The following is a 20704-nucleotide window of genomic DNA, read 5'->3' as shown; positions in this document are numbered from 1 at the left end:
ATACGCACTTTTTTTTTTTTTCGGCTTTTCTCGGCTCCTGTCACCCCACTCGGCCATTGAATGGTTTTCTGGGTTTTTTCCGGAGAAAAAACGACTAGAAACCCGTTTTTTGCATCTTTTTGATGATGTCGGACAGGGTCCGACATTGGACCGGATAGGAATAATTGCAATGTCGGACCAGGTACGACATAGGGCCGCTAAGGGTTAAACCCTTCACCACAAGCATTAGGAATACAAAGCCCTGACTGCTCATCTATCGACCAACACAGGCTTTCCATCCCATCACACCTGCTTTAAAAAGTTGCCATTTATTTTTTATTTTGTTATTCTACACTTTTGAATTGTTGGTGGTTCACCCTGGAGTTTGTACTGCTGTAGCATAGAAAACATCTGCTCACTCTGTATACCAAGGTCCTAAACTAGCGTGCTTAGTTAACCGCAGGATGATCACTGATCAACATTGATTAAATTGTCACCCAATATTATACTCAAGCCCACTATCTGCCCAGCAGCAAGACTGCAAAGGTCAGTCCGAGAGAGATCAGCAGGCAGCAGTGGAACACAGTGATGTCACTGTAATGATATTAGAGGCACTTGTTTGGCTGAGCCAAGAAAAGCAACTGTCTCCCTGACAGCAGTAAGATATTTAACAGAACAAATCCACCACCATATCGCTTTCAGGGATGCCTTATCCCTATTTATAGGAGCAGGAGAATGGAAGTCAGGATAGAATTTAGACTGGAATCCGACCAAGACACCGTGGTTAACACCCCTACACTTCTTCAGAAGTGTCCTGAGATTCTCCATGTCCACAGTGTACAGGGTCAAAGTCACAGCCTGACAACGGATCTAAAATGACACTACAGAACTTCCGAGAGAGAGCGAGAGAGAGAAAACGCTCTCCAACCCCACTCTACAGTGCAAGGTCTCCACTGAAATACCGACGAGGACAGACTCTGCTTTTCCCTAAGCTCCGGGGATGTCAGTAAACATTTAGCTCAGGTTGTAAGCAAAATGCTTTATGCAGATAGTCCCATTCATTTTGGCTACAGGGAGCTTTCTTCATTTGAATATGTTTCTATTTTACATACCGTAACATTGAATGAAGATCATCACAGAGAATGCCAGAGAGAGGAAAAAGCAGAACAGGTTTTAGAGACCTAGCCCATTTCCTGTTTGCAGATGGGGTTAGTGTATTTCCGACAGTACTATACAGTGCATGTATTTGATTAAAGTTAATACAATTAGAACCAGGGGCAACGTGTCAATTTAAGAGAACCTTCTTGCCTAAAAGTCATCATGCTTTACAAACTGGAGCTATACCAATGTATGGCCCTGAGCAACTGAAAGTTGTTGACCTTTATCTAGCATCTTTCTTTTGAAATGTGTCCTAATTCCAAGTATCCTGGCCATATGGCAATACTATTAATATCGTTACTCTTAAACTGTTAACGATCCAGTGCCATCTGCGCATTCAGGTTACAGCCCTTCCCAGCCCCAGTAATTAGACTTGTGATAATCTCCAGTAGGTTCCCAGTTCCTTGCAGTAGGCTGCAGTCTTCATTGCTTTGAGACGCTGACCTACAGTAGACAGCGTAGGTGTGACAGGACAACTACTGTATATTCCCTGAATATAAAATGAGACAGATAAGATATCTCTTGTTAGGCAAAAGTTTCCATTGTGTAGCATAAAATATACCTACTGTAGATCTTATTCCTCAGCTGTGTGGAAGTTATGCATTCAGTATCTATTTCTATAGATCTGTTTTGCACAGTGCTGTAAAAGGCAGCACTAGCCAAAACATTTGTTTATTTGACTTGGCAAACACATTTAGAAACCACAGAGCTGCATTGGACATTTTCAGTAGGACAGCTGACATCATACTACTTTTACATGAAATCCTTTTTCCTCACAGTGAAAGAGTCGACTCCTGTTCCATTACAAATCAGCAGGAGGAGCTTGCCGCATCCAAATGAAATGAAACTTGCCAGGGCGTCCCTTGAGAAGGCAGCAGTCAAGAGAAATCTAGTTCCAGCTACTCGTGGTCAGGGCTAATACACTGGAAATTTGATAGATTACAATCCTACAGACCACTACTTAGAAATGAAAGGGCTTTATAAACACTTGCTACAAAACCTTCTTAGACCTAAATCAAGCAGGAAAACACACACACTTAGAAGCTTAATCCTAAAGAATGAGCAATAAGGAAGAACTGGCAACAGGGAATGAGGCAATCCAATGTGGTAGTTTTTTAGTTCAGTTTGTACTGCATTTGAATAGTGGAACACGTGGAGGCATGCGTGTGTTTGTTTGGTTGAAACAATAACAGTTCCTCTTTTCTTTTGCACACCACTGGACCTTTCCTGTTGTAGTTTTCTCTTTTTAATTTCGGTTCATGCCTCTCCCCTGCCCTTGGAGGCTGCTGTCAACAGCACTTTCCACAAGATAAATCAGCTACTGTACTGCGGGCAGCAATACTGTTGCATTACTGTGGTCACAGTGAGTGGCAATACTCAGATAAAACAACCAAATCAACTACTTTAGGAGAGATGTACTTCACACACACACACACACACACACACACATCTGAACTAAAGAAGAATCACTGAATAAAAGATACATGAAAATAAAATGCTGCTTCCAAAAGCTTGCCAGTAAACAGGTAGCGAATGTCCCCATTTTTTTTTTTGGATTTTACATCACTATAGTAAAAACTGACACCACTCACTATGTGCAGTATGTAACTTCAAATCACTGAAATGAACAAGATCCACCCTAATTACTGTACAGTAGAGCTGCTTGAATATATGTCACGTTTTCATCCGCCACTGGCTGAAAGCAATCTGAAAATCATTTCAGTAAAAACTGACGCCACTCACTATGTGCAGTATGTAATGTCAGATCACTGAAATTCTCATCGTAAAACAGATCCTCAGTATTGGTTATGCATTAGAAATACAGTAATATTTGTAAAGCAAGTTCACATTTTGTTCTGATAACTAGCTGTCTGAAAATCAATTACATTGACTATACTTCCAGCACTTGCATTACAATATTTAATGTATATTACATGTGCAGTATTGACGCACACTAATTTATTTTAAATACACTGAACATGTACCCTTACATTTGGTGTATTCAGGAAAATAAAGAAGTCTGCTCATAGTGAGGAGAGTTACAGTAGACGTATCGTTTTTAATGGAAACAGACGTGCGGATGCACTAAACCCAGCTTCAGAAGTACTGCTTTGAACTAATGCTGGAGGGATGAGCTACATTAGTACTTGCAAGAACCAGGGTAGCAGAATGTCCTAAATCTTCGGGGCACAGACTACAAACCTTCTGGACACTAGGTTTCTTATTTATTGGAAAAATGTAAAATATGCCTCTCCTTTTGAGTGATGTTTTTGTTTCATTCAATAGTTTTTACTAATTTAGGAAAATGTGCATTATTTTTTATGTTTTTAAATCTTAGTTTGCTTAGTGCTGTCATTTACCAAAGAAATGACATGTACAATACAGAAACAAGGTCAAATTGTGTACTGTAGCACACCTGAGTGTGTGCTGGGAGGGAGGTAAGTTAAATGTGATGTGTAATTGACACCTTACCTGGTGGTAATGTTGGCTTTATCTTTATTATTCTAGTAAATCTCTAAAGGCGCCTAACTGAAGAGGCCGAGAACAGATTTCAAGAACAGAATTCTACATGAATGAAATCATAGCCCTCAGCGATATAGAATGCGGACAGTCTAACCTATTTTATTAGACACACACAATCTGCATCTCTTAATGCACACCTTTCTTAGAAAGCTCATGACCAGCCTCATGAATTAAGTGCAATTGTTTCACAAGGTTGTCCTGACAACTTCAAGGACTGTAATTACAAAAACAAAAAATTGGCTAGAAGAATCTTGTGCGGGTGTGCTGGTTAGCAATCCTTCGGATCCCTATTGAATCTTGTGCGTGTATTGGTTTGCAATCCTTCGGATCCCTATCGAATCTTGTGCGGGTGTGCTGGTTAGCAATCCTTCGGATCACTATCAAATCTTGTGCGGGTGTGCTGGTTAGCAATCCTTCGGATCACTATCAAATCTTGTGCGGGTGTACTGGTTAGCAATCCTTCGGATCCCTATCGAATCTTGTGCGGGTGTGCTGGTTAGCAATCCTTCGGATCCCCATCGACTGCCAGCAAAAGTCGAAAACTTTGTGCTCCTGACCAAATCCTTTGGCGCATATTGTGCGCAAACATTCTGCAGCCCTGTGCAGAACATATTCAAAGTACAATATATGCCTGTATAACATCCTTAAATAACCCTTTAACAAATCCTTCTTAAAATACAGCATTGAATGATTCTGTGCAGCACTGCTCTACAAGAAAACCATTTCAAACAAAACCTTACTTAGACCATTTTGTTTTTATAGTAGCCTTGATACTGCTTAAAATAAATTAGTAAGATAAAGAACTCAAATTAAGCTACGGTATGCCTTCACAGGATCCTGGAGACTTCCCCTTTACGGTTCCTAACTCATTATCTGAAACTGGGGGTATCATTCAGTGAAAACTATGCTCTTCGCAAACACTTGCATTATACAGCATGTCAGCCCTACTAAACAGAGCATTCGGGGCAGTTATTTTGAACTTTGACTATTAACTAAATTATGCATTATAATGAAGTGGAACAAAACTGCCACCAGGCACTGCAGTGCTAGAGATCCACCACAGCACACCTGCACTCCCTTAGCCCGAGTGTGCTGTACAATGTATTCTACACATCTCTCAGAGCGCACCTGCACTCCCTTAGCCTGAGTGTGCTGTACAATGTATTCTACACATCTCTCAGAGCGCACCTGCACTCCCTTAGCCTGAGTGTGCTGTACAATGTATTCTACACATCTCTCAGAGCGCACCTGCACTCCCTTAGCCCGAGTGTGCTGTACAATGTATTCTACACATCTCTCAGAGCGCACCTGCACTCCCTTAGCCCGAGTGTGCTGTACAATGTATTCTACACATCTCTCAGAGCGCACCTGCACTCCCTTAGCCCGAGTGTGCTGTACAATGTATTCTACACATCTCTGAGCGCACCTGCACTCCCTTAGCCTGAGTGTGCTGTACAATGTATTCTACACATCTCTCAGAGCGCACCTGCACTCCCTTAGCCTGAGTGTGCTGTACAGTGTATTCTACACATCTCCAATTATTCCTGTCAAACCATAAATTGTTTTGCGTTACCCCCTCTTGCACCCTACCTTTTGCTTTCTTCTATTCTCTCTTGCTCAGGGTACCCTGAGATTATACAGTACACACGCTGCAATGCTACTCAGATGCAACAACCTCTGCAGTCCTAGATAAAAAAAGAACCAGTGATAACAAACAAACCATTTTGTATTGATTTTAGAGTTTAATTATGTGCAATACATTGGTTTATAGTTTAGCCATGGAAATTATGCATTTATTTGTGAAGTTTGTGTTAAGTTTATGATAAGCAACAGCACATAACCTGGAGGAGACAGAAGCGTTTTTGCTATAGAGATAGAGTGCACACTTAACTTCAAAAATACTGAAGAGTTTGACTTGCAACCTGACAGAAATTGTAAGGTTAGGATTCTTTGTAGGAGTTCTATGAAAAGACATAAATGTCAGTTTGTGTTTTACTGTGGTGCAAAATGACCCAGGTCTACTTGTAGACGTAATAGAGCTTTCAAACCAAGTTTCACAATCTACAAATATAATTGAATTGTGCCTGGGATGCAGACCGTGTTTCAAAGCAGAAACAGCAGCAAAGGTAAAGAGAAACGTGGCCTGCTATGTTGCACGTGGTTTGTGAGAGGTGGTCCGGGTACTGCACGGTATTAAGCATGAATACTAAGACCTTCTAGATGCATTAGCTCAGTATGCAGTAAAAGTTACTGTACCATAACAGGTGAATTTGTTTAAAGTCAAGTTAAGCAAACCCATTTTACTGGACTGAGTAACTGACCTGCCTTACTGTACGCGGAGTTAGACAACAAGCTGCAGCAGCTTTCCACCAACGTTAGAGGTATTGTCACATTGTATACCGTATAGATCACAGGTAGGCAGGAAGTGTAGATGTAAGCTAATCTAAAGATATGTTCTGTAACTACTGAATGTTTACATCAACTTAAACAGCTTTGCAAACACAAACTTACTGTAAATAAAAAGAGTACATTATAAACCTCACGGATCGCCTCTGCCAATCAGATTCAGTGTTCTGCGATCACTATCCCATCGGTAGATGCCCGATAGCCTTAGAATCTTGGAACATTCACTGTAACAGAGGCGTAGAAAAACAAGTTCAGTTCCAGCAACCTTTAGCCCAGTAAAAATCACCACTGTCAATTACTACAACAAAGCCCGGCCCTCCCAGCACATTGAGTTTAATAGTCACAATGAAATCAGGCTATGCTCTTACTGACTGGATGCAAACCACCCTCTCAAACAGTGACTAACTTCTGCTCCAGAAATGTTTTTTTTTTTTTAAAATAAAGCCATTGTGTGCTTGGGATAGCCCTTGTACAGTATTTGTGCTACCAGAGCTGAGAGATGTGATTCACTGTACAAGTATAAACTATAGCAGAGACATTGTATGCTTACAGTATTTGGGTGGGGTTGTGTACAGTACCTTCATGGTCACAACAATAACAGCATTAACCTCAATATTTCATATATAATCAGTTATTTAATGTAGTGGGAGACTTCATCTTTAACACAGTGTCTAGTTACCTAATGGGAATATATTACAGAAGTGCACCCATATAACAATACTGCTTTAAAATGAGGCTGGGGGGGCACAGCTGTAAGATATTACACCTCTTTAATCTTTAAGATCCAACAATAAAAAAAGGAATACTGTATCTGTTCCATCTGTGCTGAAATAACAGAAAATGTGCATGTTCTTAAAGGAGTGCTCTCACCCCTATCAGCTTTATGTTCTTGCTGATTATTTCAGATGAGCAAAGGTGAATAAATAAATGAATAATCATAAACAGTGCGAATGTTATTTCTGTAGTGTTTTCCTCTGCAATTGAACTCCCTTGTCCAAATAATACCTTTGTTGACTCAGGAGTTCCATTGTCATCTCATACACTCCACAGCAATGTCATTATCATTCAATAGAAACAAGGGCCCACCTGTTACAAGGCAGGCTATTATTATTATTATCATTATTTATTTAGCAGACACCTTTATCCAAGGCAACTTACAGAGACGAGGGTGTGTGCACTGTGCATCAGCTGCAGAGTCACTTACAGCAACGTCTCACCCGAAAGATGGAGCACATGTTGAATTTAATGTACTATGCCCTGTATTTCACTGCATTTAATGTATGATGCATTGTTCGTCACTATATTGTAAAATGCTTTGTGATGATGGTCCACTATGAAAGGCTCTATATAAAATAAATTGATTAATTGATTCACGCATCACTGTTCCAATTCATGCTGGGTTACTAAACCGTATCTGGGACAGCCATGTGCTGTCTATCTAAACTGTTCCATTAGTCTCAGCTGTAAGGGCTCACCTCCTGCAGCTGTACAAGTTAAGATGACATGTTCTTTAAACAATGTACAACATGAAATACAGCTGGGTGCTTCAATAATCACCTTTCACTGCTTACTAAAAGAGAGAGGTGTCCCAGGTACAGGAGGCAATACATTTTTAAATGTATTTTATATTGCCAACAAACTCTCTCTTCTTCGGTGCAGTTGAGCTGGCTGCAACCAACCCAAAAGTGGTGTAATTTTTATCCTTAATTATAAAAAAATTCCATAACTAATGGTAAGGTCACCTTAAAAAAAAAAATTCTCCTATACATAAGAAAGTTTACAAACGAGAGGAGGCCATTCGGCCCATCTTGCTCGTTTGGTTGTTAGTAGCTTATTGATCCCAGAATCTCATTAAGCAGCTTCTTGAAGGACCCCAGGGTGTCAGCTTCAACAACATTACTGGAGAGTTGGTTCCAGACCCTCATAATCTCCATTTGTGACCCCTGGTCCTTGTTTCTTTTTTCAGGGCATAAAAGTCCACTGGGATGACATTGTCTATACCTTTTTGGATTTTGAATGCTTGAACCAGATCACCGCGTAGTCTTCTTTGTTCAAGACTGAATAGATTCAATTCTTTTCGCCTGTCTGCATACGACATGCCTTTTAAACCCGGGATAATTCTGGTTGCTCTTCTTTGCACTCTTTCTAAAGCAGCAATATCCTTTTTGTAACAAGGTGACCAGACCTGAACACAATATTCTAGGTGAGGTCTTACTAATGCATTGTAAAGTTTTAACATTACTTCCCTTGATTTAAATTCAACACTTCTCACAATATATCCGAGCATCTTGTTAGCCTTTTTTATAGCTTCCCCGCATTGTCTAGATGAAGACATTTCTAAGTCAACATAAACTCCTAGGTCTTTTTCATAGATACTTTCTTCAATTTCAGTATCTCCCATATGATATTTATAATGCACATTTTTATTGCCTGCATGCAATACTTTACACTTTTCTCTATTAAATGTCATTTGCCATGTGTCTGCCCAGTTCTGAATGCTGTCTAGATCATTTTGAATGACCTTTGCTGCTGCAACAGTGTTTGCCACTCCTCCTATTTTTGTGTCATCTGCAAATTTAACAAGTTTGCTTACTATACCAGAATCTAAATCATTAATGTAGATTAGGAATAGCAGAGGACCTAATACTGATCCCTGTGGTACACCACTGGTTACCTCGCTCCATTTTGAGGTTTCTCCTTTCTCCTCAGTACTTTCTGTTTTCTACATGTTAACCACTCCCTAATCCATGTGCATGAATTTCCTTGAATCCCTACTGTGTTCAGTTTGAGAATTAATCTTTTAATAACCACAATGCTGGGTGGTTGTGTATGTACTATATGGTTTAAATTGTACAAAAGATAATGGGGTAAATAACTTCCTTTAATAGTGAATTATATAAAAGTATCTCCTGACCTGTGTATTCTGTTGTGTAACCCATTTCAGCACATCAATGAGCTCAACATACAACTCCAATAGCATTACTGTACTGTACCCCTCACCCATAGAATACAGACCCAGCAAAGAGAATACTCTTTGGTTTGCACACAGTTACAAAACTAAAGTTACTGGAGCTGTAGACATTAGTGGTGTTAGACACAGAGCCTGGGTATTATTTTCAGTCCTGCCCTGGGGGTAGTTATAACAATAAAAGCACAACTTGTTAAAACGAGGGGTCACCGATAATCAGTAGCCTATCGGTACGGCACCGATAAGAAAAAAAATTAAAAATACACAATCCGCGATCGACAGTTTTTGTTATTTTAGTCGATAATGTACACCGATATTCATGCTTGAATTTCTTCCAGCACAGAACTGAATGTTTGTCATTTTCCCCAGTGCTCAAAAGAGCGGTGTTTGGATTTTTTCTTTTTTTTTCTTTAATATCTTAAGACAACAATAGGATAGCCGAGCTGTGCAGCAGCACAGACTTGATGCTACATTAAATCCAACGATGAACTGGGAGTAGAATATTATTCTGATGCTTTTTAAAAAAAGCTCTCTTCTTTGAATATTTAAGACTCTGGAGTGTTCGCCTGCCTGTGCTGCTCCACACTCTCTGTGTCCAAACAGCAAAACATGACCTCTTAGTTCGCGCAGATTGCCGGGTTGTTACATTATTATTATTATTATATTATTATTTTTACACAACATATTACAAAATGCCCTTTTGTAATTTGTTTATCTTGCTTAATCTGCATTGGTTGCAGGTGTATTCAGCAGCATTTTGAAACAGAAATTGATTACTGTGCTGTATTTTGTCAAGTAACAAATTCGAGTTTGACTGAATTTTGTAACGGGAAATTTAATATTTTTATGACATCTTTTTACGCAATGTCAATGCTGTAGTTGACACTGCAAAGGCTACATTTCTTTTCTACTGTACAGTACAGGTAGAAGTTATAATACGCAATGTTTGACAGCAAGTGGCTATAAAAGTTAATGTCACGTTATATATTTTTTTCTACACAAGTGTTTTTACTGGTACAAATGCAAAGTGTTATTTTTGTGTGACTATGTTGCCAAACAAATGTATTAATTGCTGTGAAGCACAATATAATACTACATTATTCTTTGTATTCAATGTTCTGAATTGCAACAAGTAAACAATACCTGTTCATTTTTGTCATAATTACAACAAGTAAACTTGCAGGTAAAAAACATTATTTTTTTCTGAAGGCATTTCTGCTTAGGTGGTAAGAACCCATAATGACCCTTAGAGGCTGGCATGCAGCCGGCAGGATCTGGGTTCAAAAATTTTTTTTTTTGGGGGGGGGGGGGGGGGGGGGGGGGGGGTTATGGGCTACGTTTTTCAGTTGTCTTTTTCCAATTTGAAAAGCCTTTCGTATGAAATATGCCTACTAGCATTAATTCCAACAAAAGTCTCACTATTTGAATTTTGAAACAATCATTATTTCACTTTGTGTGTGAAACTGATGAGCGGGCCCGGCTAGAGAATGTATAAAACACTTAATACATGAAGCTCTATAAAAACTATGCTTAGAACGAGTCTCTGTGCTTACACATGGTGTTTCACTGCTGTTGGAAAACCAATACAGACCTACCCTAATACTGCCACCTTCAATTTGAAATCAAGGAAGCACACAAACGCAACATACCCACTGTATCAGTCAAATGCAGGAGCACTGACACAGTAAATTTACAGTACCTATACAAATCAGAGGGCTACTGGTTTTCCATTCTGGGGAATAGCACATTTCTCAATTTTGATCAATTTATTGATGATTAAACATGACATTTGAACATAAACATAATGTTGATAGTTAAAATAAGTAAATTAATAAATATTACCACCATTTTTTAATTTAATTTTTTTTTTAAGCCAAGACTCAATCAGATTTAGTAAGTAAAGCACCTGAAGATGTTTATAAACATCACTTGGCTCACTGCTGTCATTAAAATAAGCAGGAAAATGTAATTATATTACAACAGTTCAGAAAACAAATGTCCAGCACTGCTAAGAGAATCTGATTTCCAGTCTTCCACTAACACTGTAGTTTAGTTTACAAATAGTGTAACATTTTGAAAAGACCTGTTTAGCTCATTGCTGGCATTACAACAATACAAAATGAAACCGTTTAATAAACAGTCCAGCAATGTCATGTGAGAGTAATTCTATTTACAGTACTCCACAAATTAAGTTTAGCGTTTTACTGGCATTACAATAAACAGGATCAGATATGAAACATGTTCTCTGCTGTGTATCACCCGGATGTAATTTAAAAAGCGCCCCTTTGGATGTAGATGCATAATTAATCCTCCCAATTGTTTCTTTGCTAATTCTGCCTTCTTTGCTAAATTTAAACAAGTGGTGTGTCTCCAGACAGAATGTCTTTATGAAACAAGTGATGTGTAGTGACTACATCCTTTACACTGTAAAAAGATCAATCTCCTTTAAGGAATGTATAGCTAGACAAACAGCTTTGAGCTTGTCGCTTTATCATCAGATAATAACTGCAGGTTTACTTCTGAAATCAAGTCAGCTGCATTAATTTAATTTTGAATTCCGTAAAAAAGATGTTTCTTCTTCTTGTAAGATGCTTCAGTAGCACATTGCTCTGGCTACTGGGGTAGTGTGGGAGGGTGTGGGGGTTCACTGAACACAGAGGAGTCAGAAAGTTTATTTGATACCGCCTCACCGGCGTTCAATTTTTACTTAAGGCACAAGGGGGCACCCTTGTACTGTGGGTGAGAAAAGTCTCTGTTCTACGGCAAACTGTGCTGAAAAATACCAACAATGGTAAGTGTCTAGTCCAGGCAGATAATCACACACACGCAGGTGCTGAAATAATGTTGAAAACAGAAGGCAAAAGAAAAAAAAAAAAAAACACAATAACTAAACTAAAAGGTGCTGCTTCTTGCTGCGTCCCGCAGCCTCCACTATCCGGGGCGGCTCGGGTTTTAGTTATGCTTTGCTGTTCCCTCACTGTCACTCACGGGGTTGCCCAGACTTCGAACTAAACTGTCAACGTCCCACTCGGGTACATAAAAAAATATTACAGTTTTTATAGCCGCTGTCTTCATCAACCGGGCTTGCTTGCCCCTTTTCTCGTTCCAGACACTGGCAATCTTGTTTTATTTTGTGTACTCCAGGTTTATGAACCCAGGTCCCGCTGTCATTTCTCCTAGAAGGGTAAGAGCGAAAGAACAGCAAAGAGTCATTTTTATTGGTCGATCGACCCCCCAAGACCCTCCTCCCAACCACTCAGAGAGAGAGAGAGAGAAAGAAAAGAGAGAGATGCGACACACCCTCACCCAACCTCTTTGTGTCATTGCCATGATTGGCAGGCGGATCCCAAAGGGCTCCCGACCACCCCCTGCAGGACCACGCATACGCCCGATAGCCAGCATAGATCTCCCCTATCACAGGTAGGTATACACTTGCTAATGACAGTAAGTCCCAAGTATTATTATGTTTTCACTGTTTTTCAAATGTTCAGTTTGAGACATAAAACAACTGACCGTGCTTTAGTGCAATACTCAAGGTACATTAACCGTTTCTCATTATGGTAACGTCTTGAATTGCTGAAGATATCAGCTCATCATCTACAGTAACTAGGGAATCTGCTGCTAATTTAACTCAACGGCGTCAAACTCGGAGTGGTAAACAATAACCAAATCTATTATATCTGGAATAGATCATGTTGCTAAAGAAGATGCAACAGATGGAAGAAAGAAAATTAAACATTGTTTGTGTTGACTCGAAACTTTATTTAGGCACCCTATGCTTTGACTGGTGAAAGACAACGATTGTTTTATTGGAGTTCATAAAGAAAACTGTTTTCAGCATGGTGTGGTAACATTTTCACTTCCATGTTTTTTATTGTTGGTTTTTTAAATTCTTGAGGTTTTTACTGCATTTGAATGCGTTGTTCTTTGTCTATATTCCATATGTGATTCGATGACTGGTGTGAAAGCAGCTTGCTCACAAAGCTCCAGAAACACGCATGTGATCTGGGACAGTGTCACCTTTAAAGAGCAAAGTTACGGGTCTAAAGTTACCGATGCTTCGGATGTTGGTCTGGGGGCAGTCTTGTCCCAGCAGGTCGACAGAGTAGAACACACCCCACCCTCTATATCACTAAAAAAATGCTCCCCTGGGAGCGTAACTACTCCGTCATTGAAAAGGAATGTCTGGCCATCAAATGGGCCACTCAGACCTTACGCTACTACCTGCTGGGACACTCATTTGATCTTGTCACTGACCACGCCCCACTCAAGTGGTTAAGCACAATGAAGGGCAGCAACGCCCAAATAACTCTGTGGTATCTGGCGCTGCAACCCTTTATGTATTTTGACAAACCATGCAGGGAAAGATCACTAAAATGCAGATTACTTTTCCCGGGAGGGGGTGTAATATGATAAGTAGATTCAGCCGAGCGGCTCCACTCTGGGCGGTGGGATATGTGACAGAGAGTGAATGAATCCGAGTCAACAATCTCCCTCCCGACCTGTGAGGGTGTTGTGCAACAGGAAAAGTGTGCCCCGGAATGGCTGGCTTGACAGTTCATTCCAGGGTCAGTTGGAAGTCGGCTACCCAGGAAGGGGGCAGAGTCACAATTCCAGAAGTCATCACCCTAATTGTGAGGGTCTGGAACCAACTCCCCCGTAATGTTGTTGAAGCTGACACCCTGGGATCATTTCAAGAAGCTGCTTGATGAGATTCTGGGATCAATAAGCTACTAACAACCAAATGAGCAAGATGGGCCGAATGGCCTCCTCTCATTTGTAACCTTTCTTATGTTCTTCTTGTGTATTGATAATGTATTCATTGAACTGTGCTTCGGCAAAAATAAGTTCTGTCGTGCATTGTACTATTTAACTGCAGGGTAAAAAATCCTCAACAGCCAATCAGCATGCAACATCAAACATTCCGTTTTATAAATGAAGATTTGCGCTGGGACCTCATGGGTGTATTGTAACTAACTCACATAAATACATTTCTACTGGAATTATCAATTTAAAAATAAAACTGTCCGTTTTTTTCCCCCCCTCTGTAAATTTGTGTTCATTAAAAGTAAACTAGAACCGTTCTTTAAAACGCCAATCTTAAAATAACTCTGCTCACAGAAACAGGCTTAGGGTTATAGTGATTTTTTTATGTGCTTATTTTTCAGTGAGCTATACTGTTTATTGTGTGGTCCACTGAGATAAATAAAATAAAAAAATACAGGTGGTCCGCAGACACAAAAGTTTGAGAACCGCTGATCTACAGTACAGTATGCTCAGTGATTGACAAAAGTAATCATCTCAGATACTGTCAATTTCTTAATGTACTTCGAGCTTTGCTCATCGGGGATAGTGAAACTGGAGTGCTGCCAATTATATGCACTAAAGCAATGTTCAGCAGACAAAATACAGGTGCAGACTCCCAATACACTCCAACACAAACTGCACTGCAGAGCACCTCTTTATGCATCAACACATATTAGAAAGAGTTACAGAGCAGAAACCCCTGAAAAAGATGCAGTAGGTCGCAGCAGTGGTGGTTTGGATGTCAAAGGGTTTTTGACATCCAATCAGGGTTCGGTAAACCCAAAATGAACTGCATTTGTGCACCCAAGGGAATAGGACATACCATTATTATATAAGTCTATTTTTTAACTGTGACAAACAAGCTCAATACAGTGTTATTGCATCACTCATACCAATGTATTACACAATTAGATGCAATGCAGAAAGAATAAAAATAACGTATTAGACATTAAAATGTATTATTTTCCTGTATTATTGCCGCCGCGGTGGCTGCAAGTGGCAAAGCAGGTGTGAGTAGAGCTGCAGCTCCTGTGATATGCAGTATATACACACTCTATGGATAAGGCCTTTAGCACTGAATTCAATCAATGTGCCCAGAGAATGCAGCAACAAAGTAATCAGACAAACTAAACTCATTTCATACATGCACACTAAATGAAGCTACCTTAATACAAATAATGAAGTGACCTGCTCACAGAAGCATCTGTTTTGCCTGTTTCGCAGCTTCACGCAGTTTATATTGTTTATTCCAGTTTCACAATGGTTTAGGGTCTCTATTAACATTTTAATTTTCTTTCAATGCTTTGCGTTTGGATGTTTTAGTAAGTTTAGCACCACTGTTTTATTAGGTATTGTGACGGAAATATAATGAGTTCTGGTTGTAAATCTCCCTCTCAATCTGTGAGGGCACTAAGTAGCGAAAGTGAAAGGCTTTGGACAGGTTGGCCTGACAGTTCATTCCCTGGGTCGGGAGGACAGTCAGCCTGGAAAAAGGCAAGACTCCGGTGCAGGAACGTATTGACCTGGAATGTAAACGAGGTAGCAGCTGCAGGCAATAGAGTCAGCTGCAATCGTTTACCATGCATAATCGCATAAAAGGAGCCGGAGAATTGTAAATCTTTTCCTTCACTTTTGGTTTCGAAATAGACCCGGAAGGACCCGTGCACTGTGTATTAAGAGTATCGTGAGTGTTTGTTTGTCTTGCCTATAATTGTTACTTGTGTGTTTATAGACGGCTAACATGTTCCGGAGCTGTCGCCAAGAGCCAGCACTGAACCCGGAACAGCACTGCACTATTTGTCACACTTTAAACTGTATCACCCACCACGAGCACTACAGCACGCACCCAGGACTGGTGGCCGTGGTTGTATATTGTGGGAGAGACACTGTGTTTATTGTTTAGGGCTGCAATCCCTTTTACTGTTCTCCGTGTTTTAAGCATCGCTGTGTATAACCGAAGTTTATTATCTGGTCACCAGACCTATCTATTTTCCATACCGGATTACAAATCTCTGTCTGTTTATTCCTGCACTGCATCACCTCTGCACCTGTACATAATCAGCAACCACTTTGCACAGGTCTACACAGAGTAACAGCACTTTTTTTTTTTTTTTTGAACTCTAAAAGCTTCTACCTTCAGCTTTTCACTTCTTAGGATGCATTTTTTTAACAAGAGGTTTAACTTAAGGTACGCAGGGTGAGTGTTTGCATATGAAAACACCTCCAGATAACTGAGCACCTACACGTTTTTTCTACTGAGGCCTGTCAGAATCAATCAAGTAAGTCTTCTCATACTGTAACTTTTTATTTCTCTTTACCATATTAAAATGATTAAGGGATGGTAATATGAATGGTCTTTGTGCAGCGAAGTGTGCGATGAGATCCTGAAACTGCCAATGCTTTTTCATTGTACAAAAAAAATCAGTTTCGGTTCACTCTTCTCTTCTGCCGGTATCTTTCGATTTAGAATTTTATGCACATGTTGGTTTCGGTTTGGGAAAATTGTAACCTTTGCATCTCAAGCTCACTTTAACCCGCAGTAACTGCATCAAATTATAGCAATGCAAAGATACAGTAGTATTGTAGCACTTTTCTTTTACCTGAATGTGTGAATCCCCTTCCAATAATAAAAAATCAACACGCTATAGTACAGCTCCCAGTTCACTAATGAATAACTTTTCCATAACACTCACTTTACTGTACCTTTCATCCATTTCAGATTCTGTCATATTTAAGCTGACTCAGACAGCTTAGGTTTTTGTTTTTTTTGTGTGTGTAAACGCAGCTGGCCCAGGTCCAGCCATCCTAAAAGTCGCCTGCTCCAGAGGGGGCTCTGCGATGGCTTTGGTCTGTTTTTGGTCTATTGTAATTGCAACGGTCCCTGAGACAGCTGGCATTTGCCATGTACATTCGTGGACAACGCCCCCATTGTCAGCGTCAAACAAGCATTGACAACAGCAACAGGAAGCTGGGATTGTTACTCTGACAACAGAACCAAATACTATCTTTGACAGAACGCTGAGAGAGACAGAGGCAGAGGATTCCAAAATACAAACACACTTTTGTATTTGTGCTATAATGTGATAGCCATATCAGTCCAGAGACGATAGACAAAGAGAAGGAGATGTGATACCTTTTATTGGACTAACTAAACAAGAATTACTCACAAGCTTTCAAGACATTTAATAATTCATATGGGATAAAAGTGAAACAAGCCTAATTGCCACAGAACTCTGTCAGAAATCTAGTTTTTCACACAGATCTACAAATGTAACCTGTGACGTATTTTGATACGTATCAATATGAGGAAATGTTTGGTTTTGTAGGAACCTCTGTCTAGAATTAAACAAATCATTACAGTAAAGTCACTAAGAATATGAAAGGCTTCTTTCACGGGGCAATTACAAGTAACATCCTTTTGCTATAGTAATCACATTTTTTTAAAGTATAAAACAGCACCCATGTGCTCAGCAAGTTAACAGCAGAGTAATTCATTCATTAGGTTGTGTTCATGCCATTCAAAATGTAATCTCATGCATTACGTGCTTAACAGTTCTGACTAGGTGCATGCCACATGTTTAAATGGGAATAGCTGATGCATTGTTTCTAATCTGTTTTCATGTACAGTTAATATGTTCTGATTAGATGACAATAGAAAGAAAACAAGCTGTTATAATCTGCAATAAACACACCCAATGTTGAATTTATTCATTGTGATTGAATTATTATAAACACTTTCAGAGTTGCTATGGCTTCAGTGAATTGAAGAAAAATAAACATTGCAGTTTTTCACTCTGGATATCTGGTAACCCCAGATGTGAATATATGTAGAAGCACTAGCTTCAGGTCCAAAAGCACTACTTTAAACAAAGAACTGAAGGAAATCTTTGGATTTATGAAAAGCATTATTTTTTAAATTGCCTCATCGATAGAACAGCAATGCGTTACTATAGATGCATTGTTGATAAATAAGCTTGAGTTCTAGGGGACTTTCAATGTACACTATTGAAAGTCGCAGATGTTTCTTTTTAGCTATTAAACAAATGTGTTTATCTTGTGGGTAATAAAATGAATTATTGTTTACATTGATATATTGAAAAGAGCTGTCAGACTGATGTGTAAATGCAGCCTATACAATAACATCTGTTTCTTTACACGTCCAATAAGCAAATTTTGCAATGCTTCGCTCCATGTCTGATGGCAACATTCAATCTCAATTAGCAAGGAACCATCACTTTGAAGTAGAAACACACAAGTGATACAAATGCCAGGCTTGGTGTTGATTTAAACACTTGTGCTTCTTTTTGGGGAGGGGAAATGTCTTTGTGCAGTGGGAGGTGAATAGGACGTCCTTCAGGGCCTATTTCCACATACTGGCCAAAGGCAGCTCAGCTCTGTGTTCACGTGCAAACGGGAGGCTCAGCTGATAAAAATCTTCTAATCTGATTGACTCTGATCCAGTTCATGTCTGAGTTGTAGGTGTAAACACACTAGCTGAGAAAACAGTTAAAAAAAGGTCTAATTATACACATTATTAGTTCAATTAAGGGTTCAAGTAAGTAATTAAGAATTCAGTTGGAATGAAAACCAGCAGACACAGGGGGGCCCCAGTAGCAGGACTGGGAAAACCTGATCTAGTGTCCTTTAAAATGACTGTTTGAACTCTTGTTGCCAGATTCAGTTTTGTTTTTCTAGGGTTACTGTGTATCTACTGCAGGCAACCAGCCATGAATAAGCATGGAAATAAAATACAAAATTAAAACTCATTTAAAAACGTTTTATTATTATTTTTATTATTACTTTTATTATTATTTTTATTATTATATATTTAATGGTCGCTCTTTTCAATTCCCATAAAACCACACAAGATCCCGAGCATTTTCAATGTTTTGCCGTTCTATTAATACGGCACATGCACGTTTATATAACACGCAGAGGTACCCTGTATTGCCCATTGCAGATTCTAAAGTGACAGCAACACATCTAGGTTTCAGTAGAAGAATGTACAAACATGAAATGGCTGCAATGGGAAGGTTGCAACGTGCAACCCCAACACTCAAGTACTGCGTGCATTATTAAATCACAAATGATGTTAATTTGATTATGTGTCTGATATTGACTATAGTACCTCGAATGTAGTTGATGAAAAATATACGTAGTGCAATAGGACCATTCACAACTAACTCCTATCATAGGTCAGATACGACTGGCATTATCCTATCCCAAGCAGAGACAACGGGAGTGGAGACATAAACACAGTGAAGGGGACACCACTGACCGCATCACATATATAAACAGCATACAAATCTTAGTCGTTACTTTAGCATTTTGACCCAAATCACAAAAAAGCCACAATAACGTGACAGGACAGCTCCCAAATCCTGCTTCGCTCGAGCATACAATATCCTTTTAAAACTCCTGCTTCGCTCGAGTAATACAATATCCTTTTAAAACTCCTGCTTTGCTCGAGTAATACAATAATATACTTTTAAAACGAACAGTCTGTACTAATACAGTTCTCTAAAATCTTACATTTCTACACAGATCAATTACATGAATTGTCGATTACAATGCGTTTCAAACAAGGACTGCCGTGCCAACCCGGTATCACGTCTCTTCCTCGAGTCCTACCTACACAATTTTAACTTTCCAAAGTTCTAACGTATCCATGCATTGTTTTCTATACCGGGGTCAGATACACATACATTGCTGTTTTTTTTTATTCTTGGAAATTAAATCCTTTTATTATTCTTGCCGTTATTGATTTTACACAAACACATTCCTGACGACAATAAAACTAAAATGAGATGGCACGCAGGCTGTGTATACCGTGTCAACTACATCATGATAACTACCGCTTGGACAGTTTAAAAACGACAAGTTCCCAAAACGCTACAGGCGCCAAAGTGCTCTCCCCACGACAAGTTGTCTCTATTCCTCTCTACTATCTCAAAACATGTCTGCGGCGGCTCGAAGATCACTAACTTGTGTTGATTTTCTTACCTGCTCGTCACCAACTTACTCTTCTTCCCTCTTTAGTCCCAAAACTACCCCACTCCTGAACCTCAACAAGCCCTGCCCCCGCCTAGCGCCTTATTGGCTGTGGCGATTGAGAGTCTCTAGCGAGAGCGCTGTCTAATGGGTAAATCTGTTGGCAATCAAAGATAGAGCGCAGGCACTTCCGTTCCAAAGGTCGGTGTGCGCAAGTACTTCGAGGTGGTCGCAGTAGTATTGTTTGGGAGAGTTGCAGTGCAGTGGATGGTAACTGCAGCACTGTGAAGTTAACATGGCAGTCTGTGATTGTGAAGCATAGAATTGGATAATGTATTATATGGTACACATTACTGATTATATATATTATATATATATATATATATATATATATATATATATATATACACAGTGCCCTCCGAAAGTAGTGGGACAGTGAGGTCTAACCTGTTATTTTTGCGTTACAGTCAAGCAATTTGTATTTGTGATCATGAGATTAATGTGAATAATAAGTCAATAATCTGTGTTTTATTTTTGGGTAATTCCATGCATACATTTGATCATATTAGAACAAAAACATACTTTGTGTTCAACCCACTTATTTCAAGTGACCATAAGTATTGGGACACATTCACTTTAAGTAACTTTAAGGGTGTAAAAGTCAGTATTTGGTTGCATATCCCTTTGAGGCAATAACTGCATGAAGTCTGCGACCCATTGAACTCACCAAACTCTTTGTGTAATCATTTGAGATGCTTTGCCAAGCCTTTGCTGCAGCCATTTTGAGTTCTTGTCTATTCTTGGGGTGTTATGACTTCAATTTTTTCGTCACCATGTAAAATGCATGCTCAGTTGGATTCAGATCTGGAGATT

At 39.5% G+C, this 20704-nt stretch overlaps 1 protein-coding gene across 9 annotated transcripts in view; it reads right to left on the bottom strand.

The window, feature by feature from the left end:
* Nucleotides 1–19930, bottom strand: part of LOC117430585 (kelch-like protein 13) — an 89930-nt gene extending 70000 nt beyond the window's left edge. For 3 of the 9 annotated variants that reach the window (XM_034050767.3, XM_034050768.3, XM_059000674.1), the window contains exons 1-2: nucleotides 19844–19929; nucleotides 6172–6290 (exon numbers count right to left, since the gene is read on the bottom strand). In XM_034050767.3, the coding sequence (XP_033906658.1) occupies nucleotides 6172–6191 (20 nt within the window). In that variant the 5' untranslated portion in view covers nucleotides 6192–6290; nucleotides 19844–19929. Of the gene's footprint in view, nucleotides 1–5250; nucleotides 5346–6171; nucleotides 6291–19843 lie in introns of those variants that run through there. The other 6 variants (XM_034050771.3, XM_059000673.1, XM_059000676.1 and 3 more) reach the window with 3 other exon arrangements.
* Nucleotides 19931–20704: the final 774 nt, after the last annotated feature.

This window comes from Acipenser ruthenus, chromosome 26 (genome assembly GCF_902713425.1).
Source record: "Acipenser ruthenus chromosome 26, fAciRut3.2 maternal haplotype, whole genome shotgun sequence".
Taxonomy (NCBI): Eukaryota; Metazoa; Chordata; class Actinopteri; order Acipenseriformes; family Acipenseridae; genus Acipenser; species Acipenser ruthenus.
This window is presented reverse-complemented; position numbering and strand designations above follow the sequence as displayed.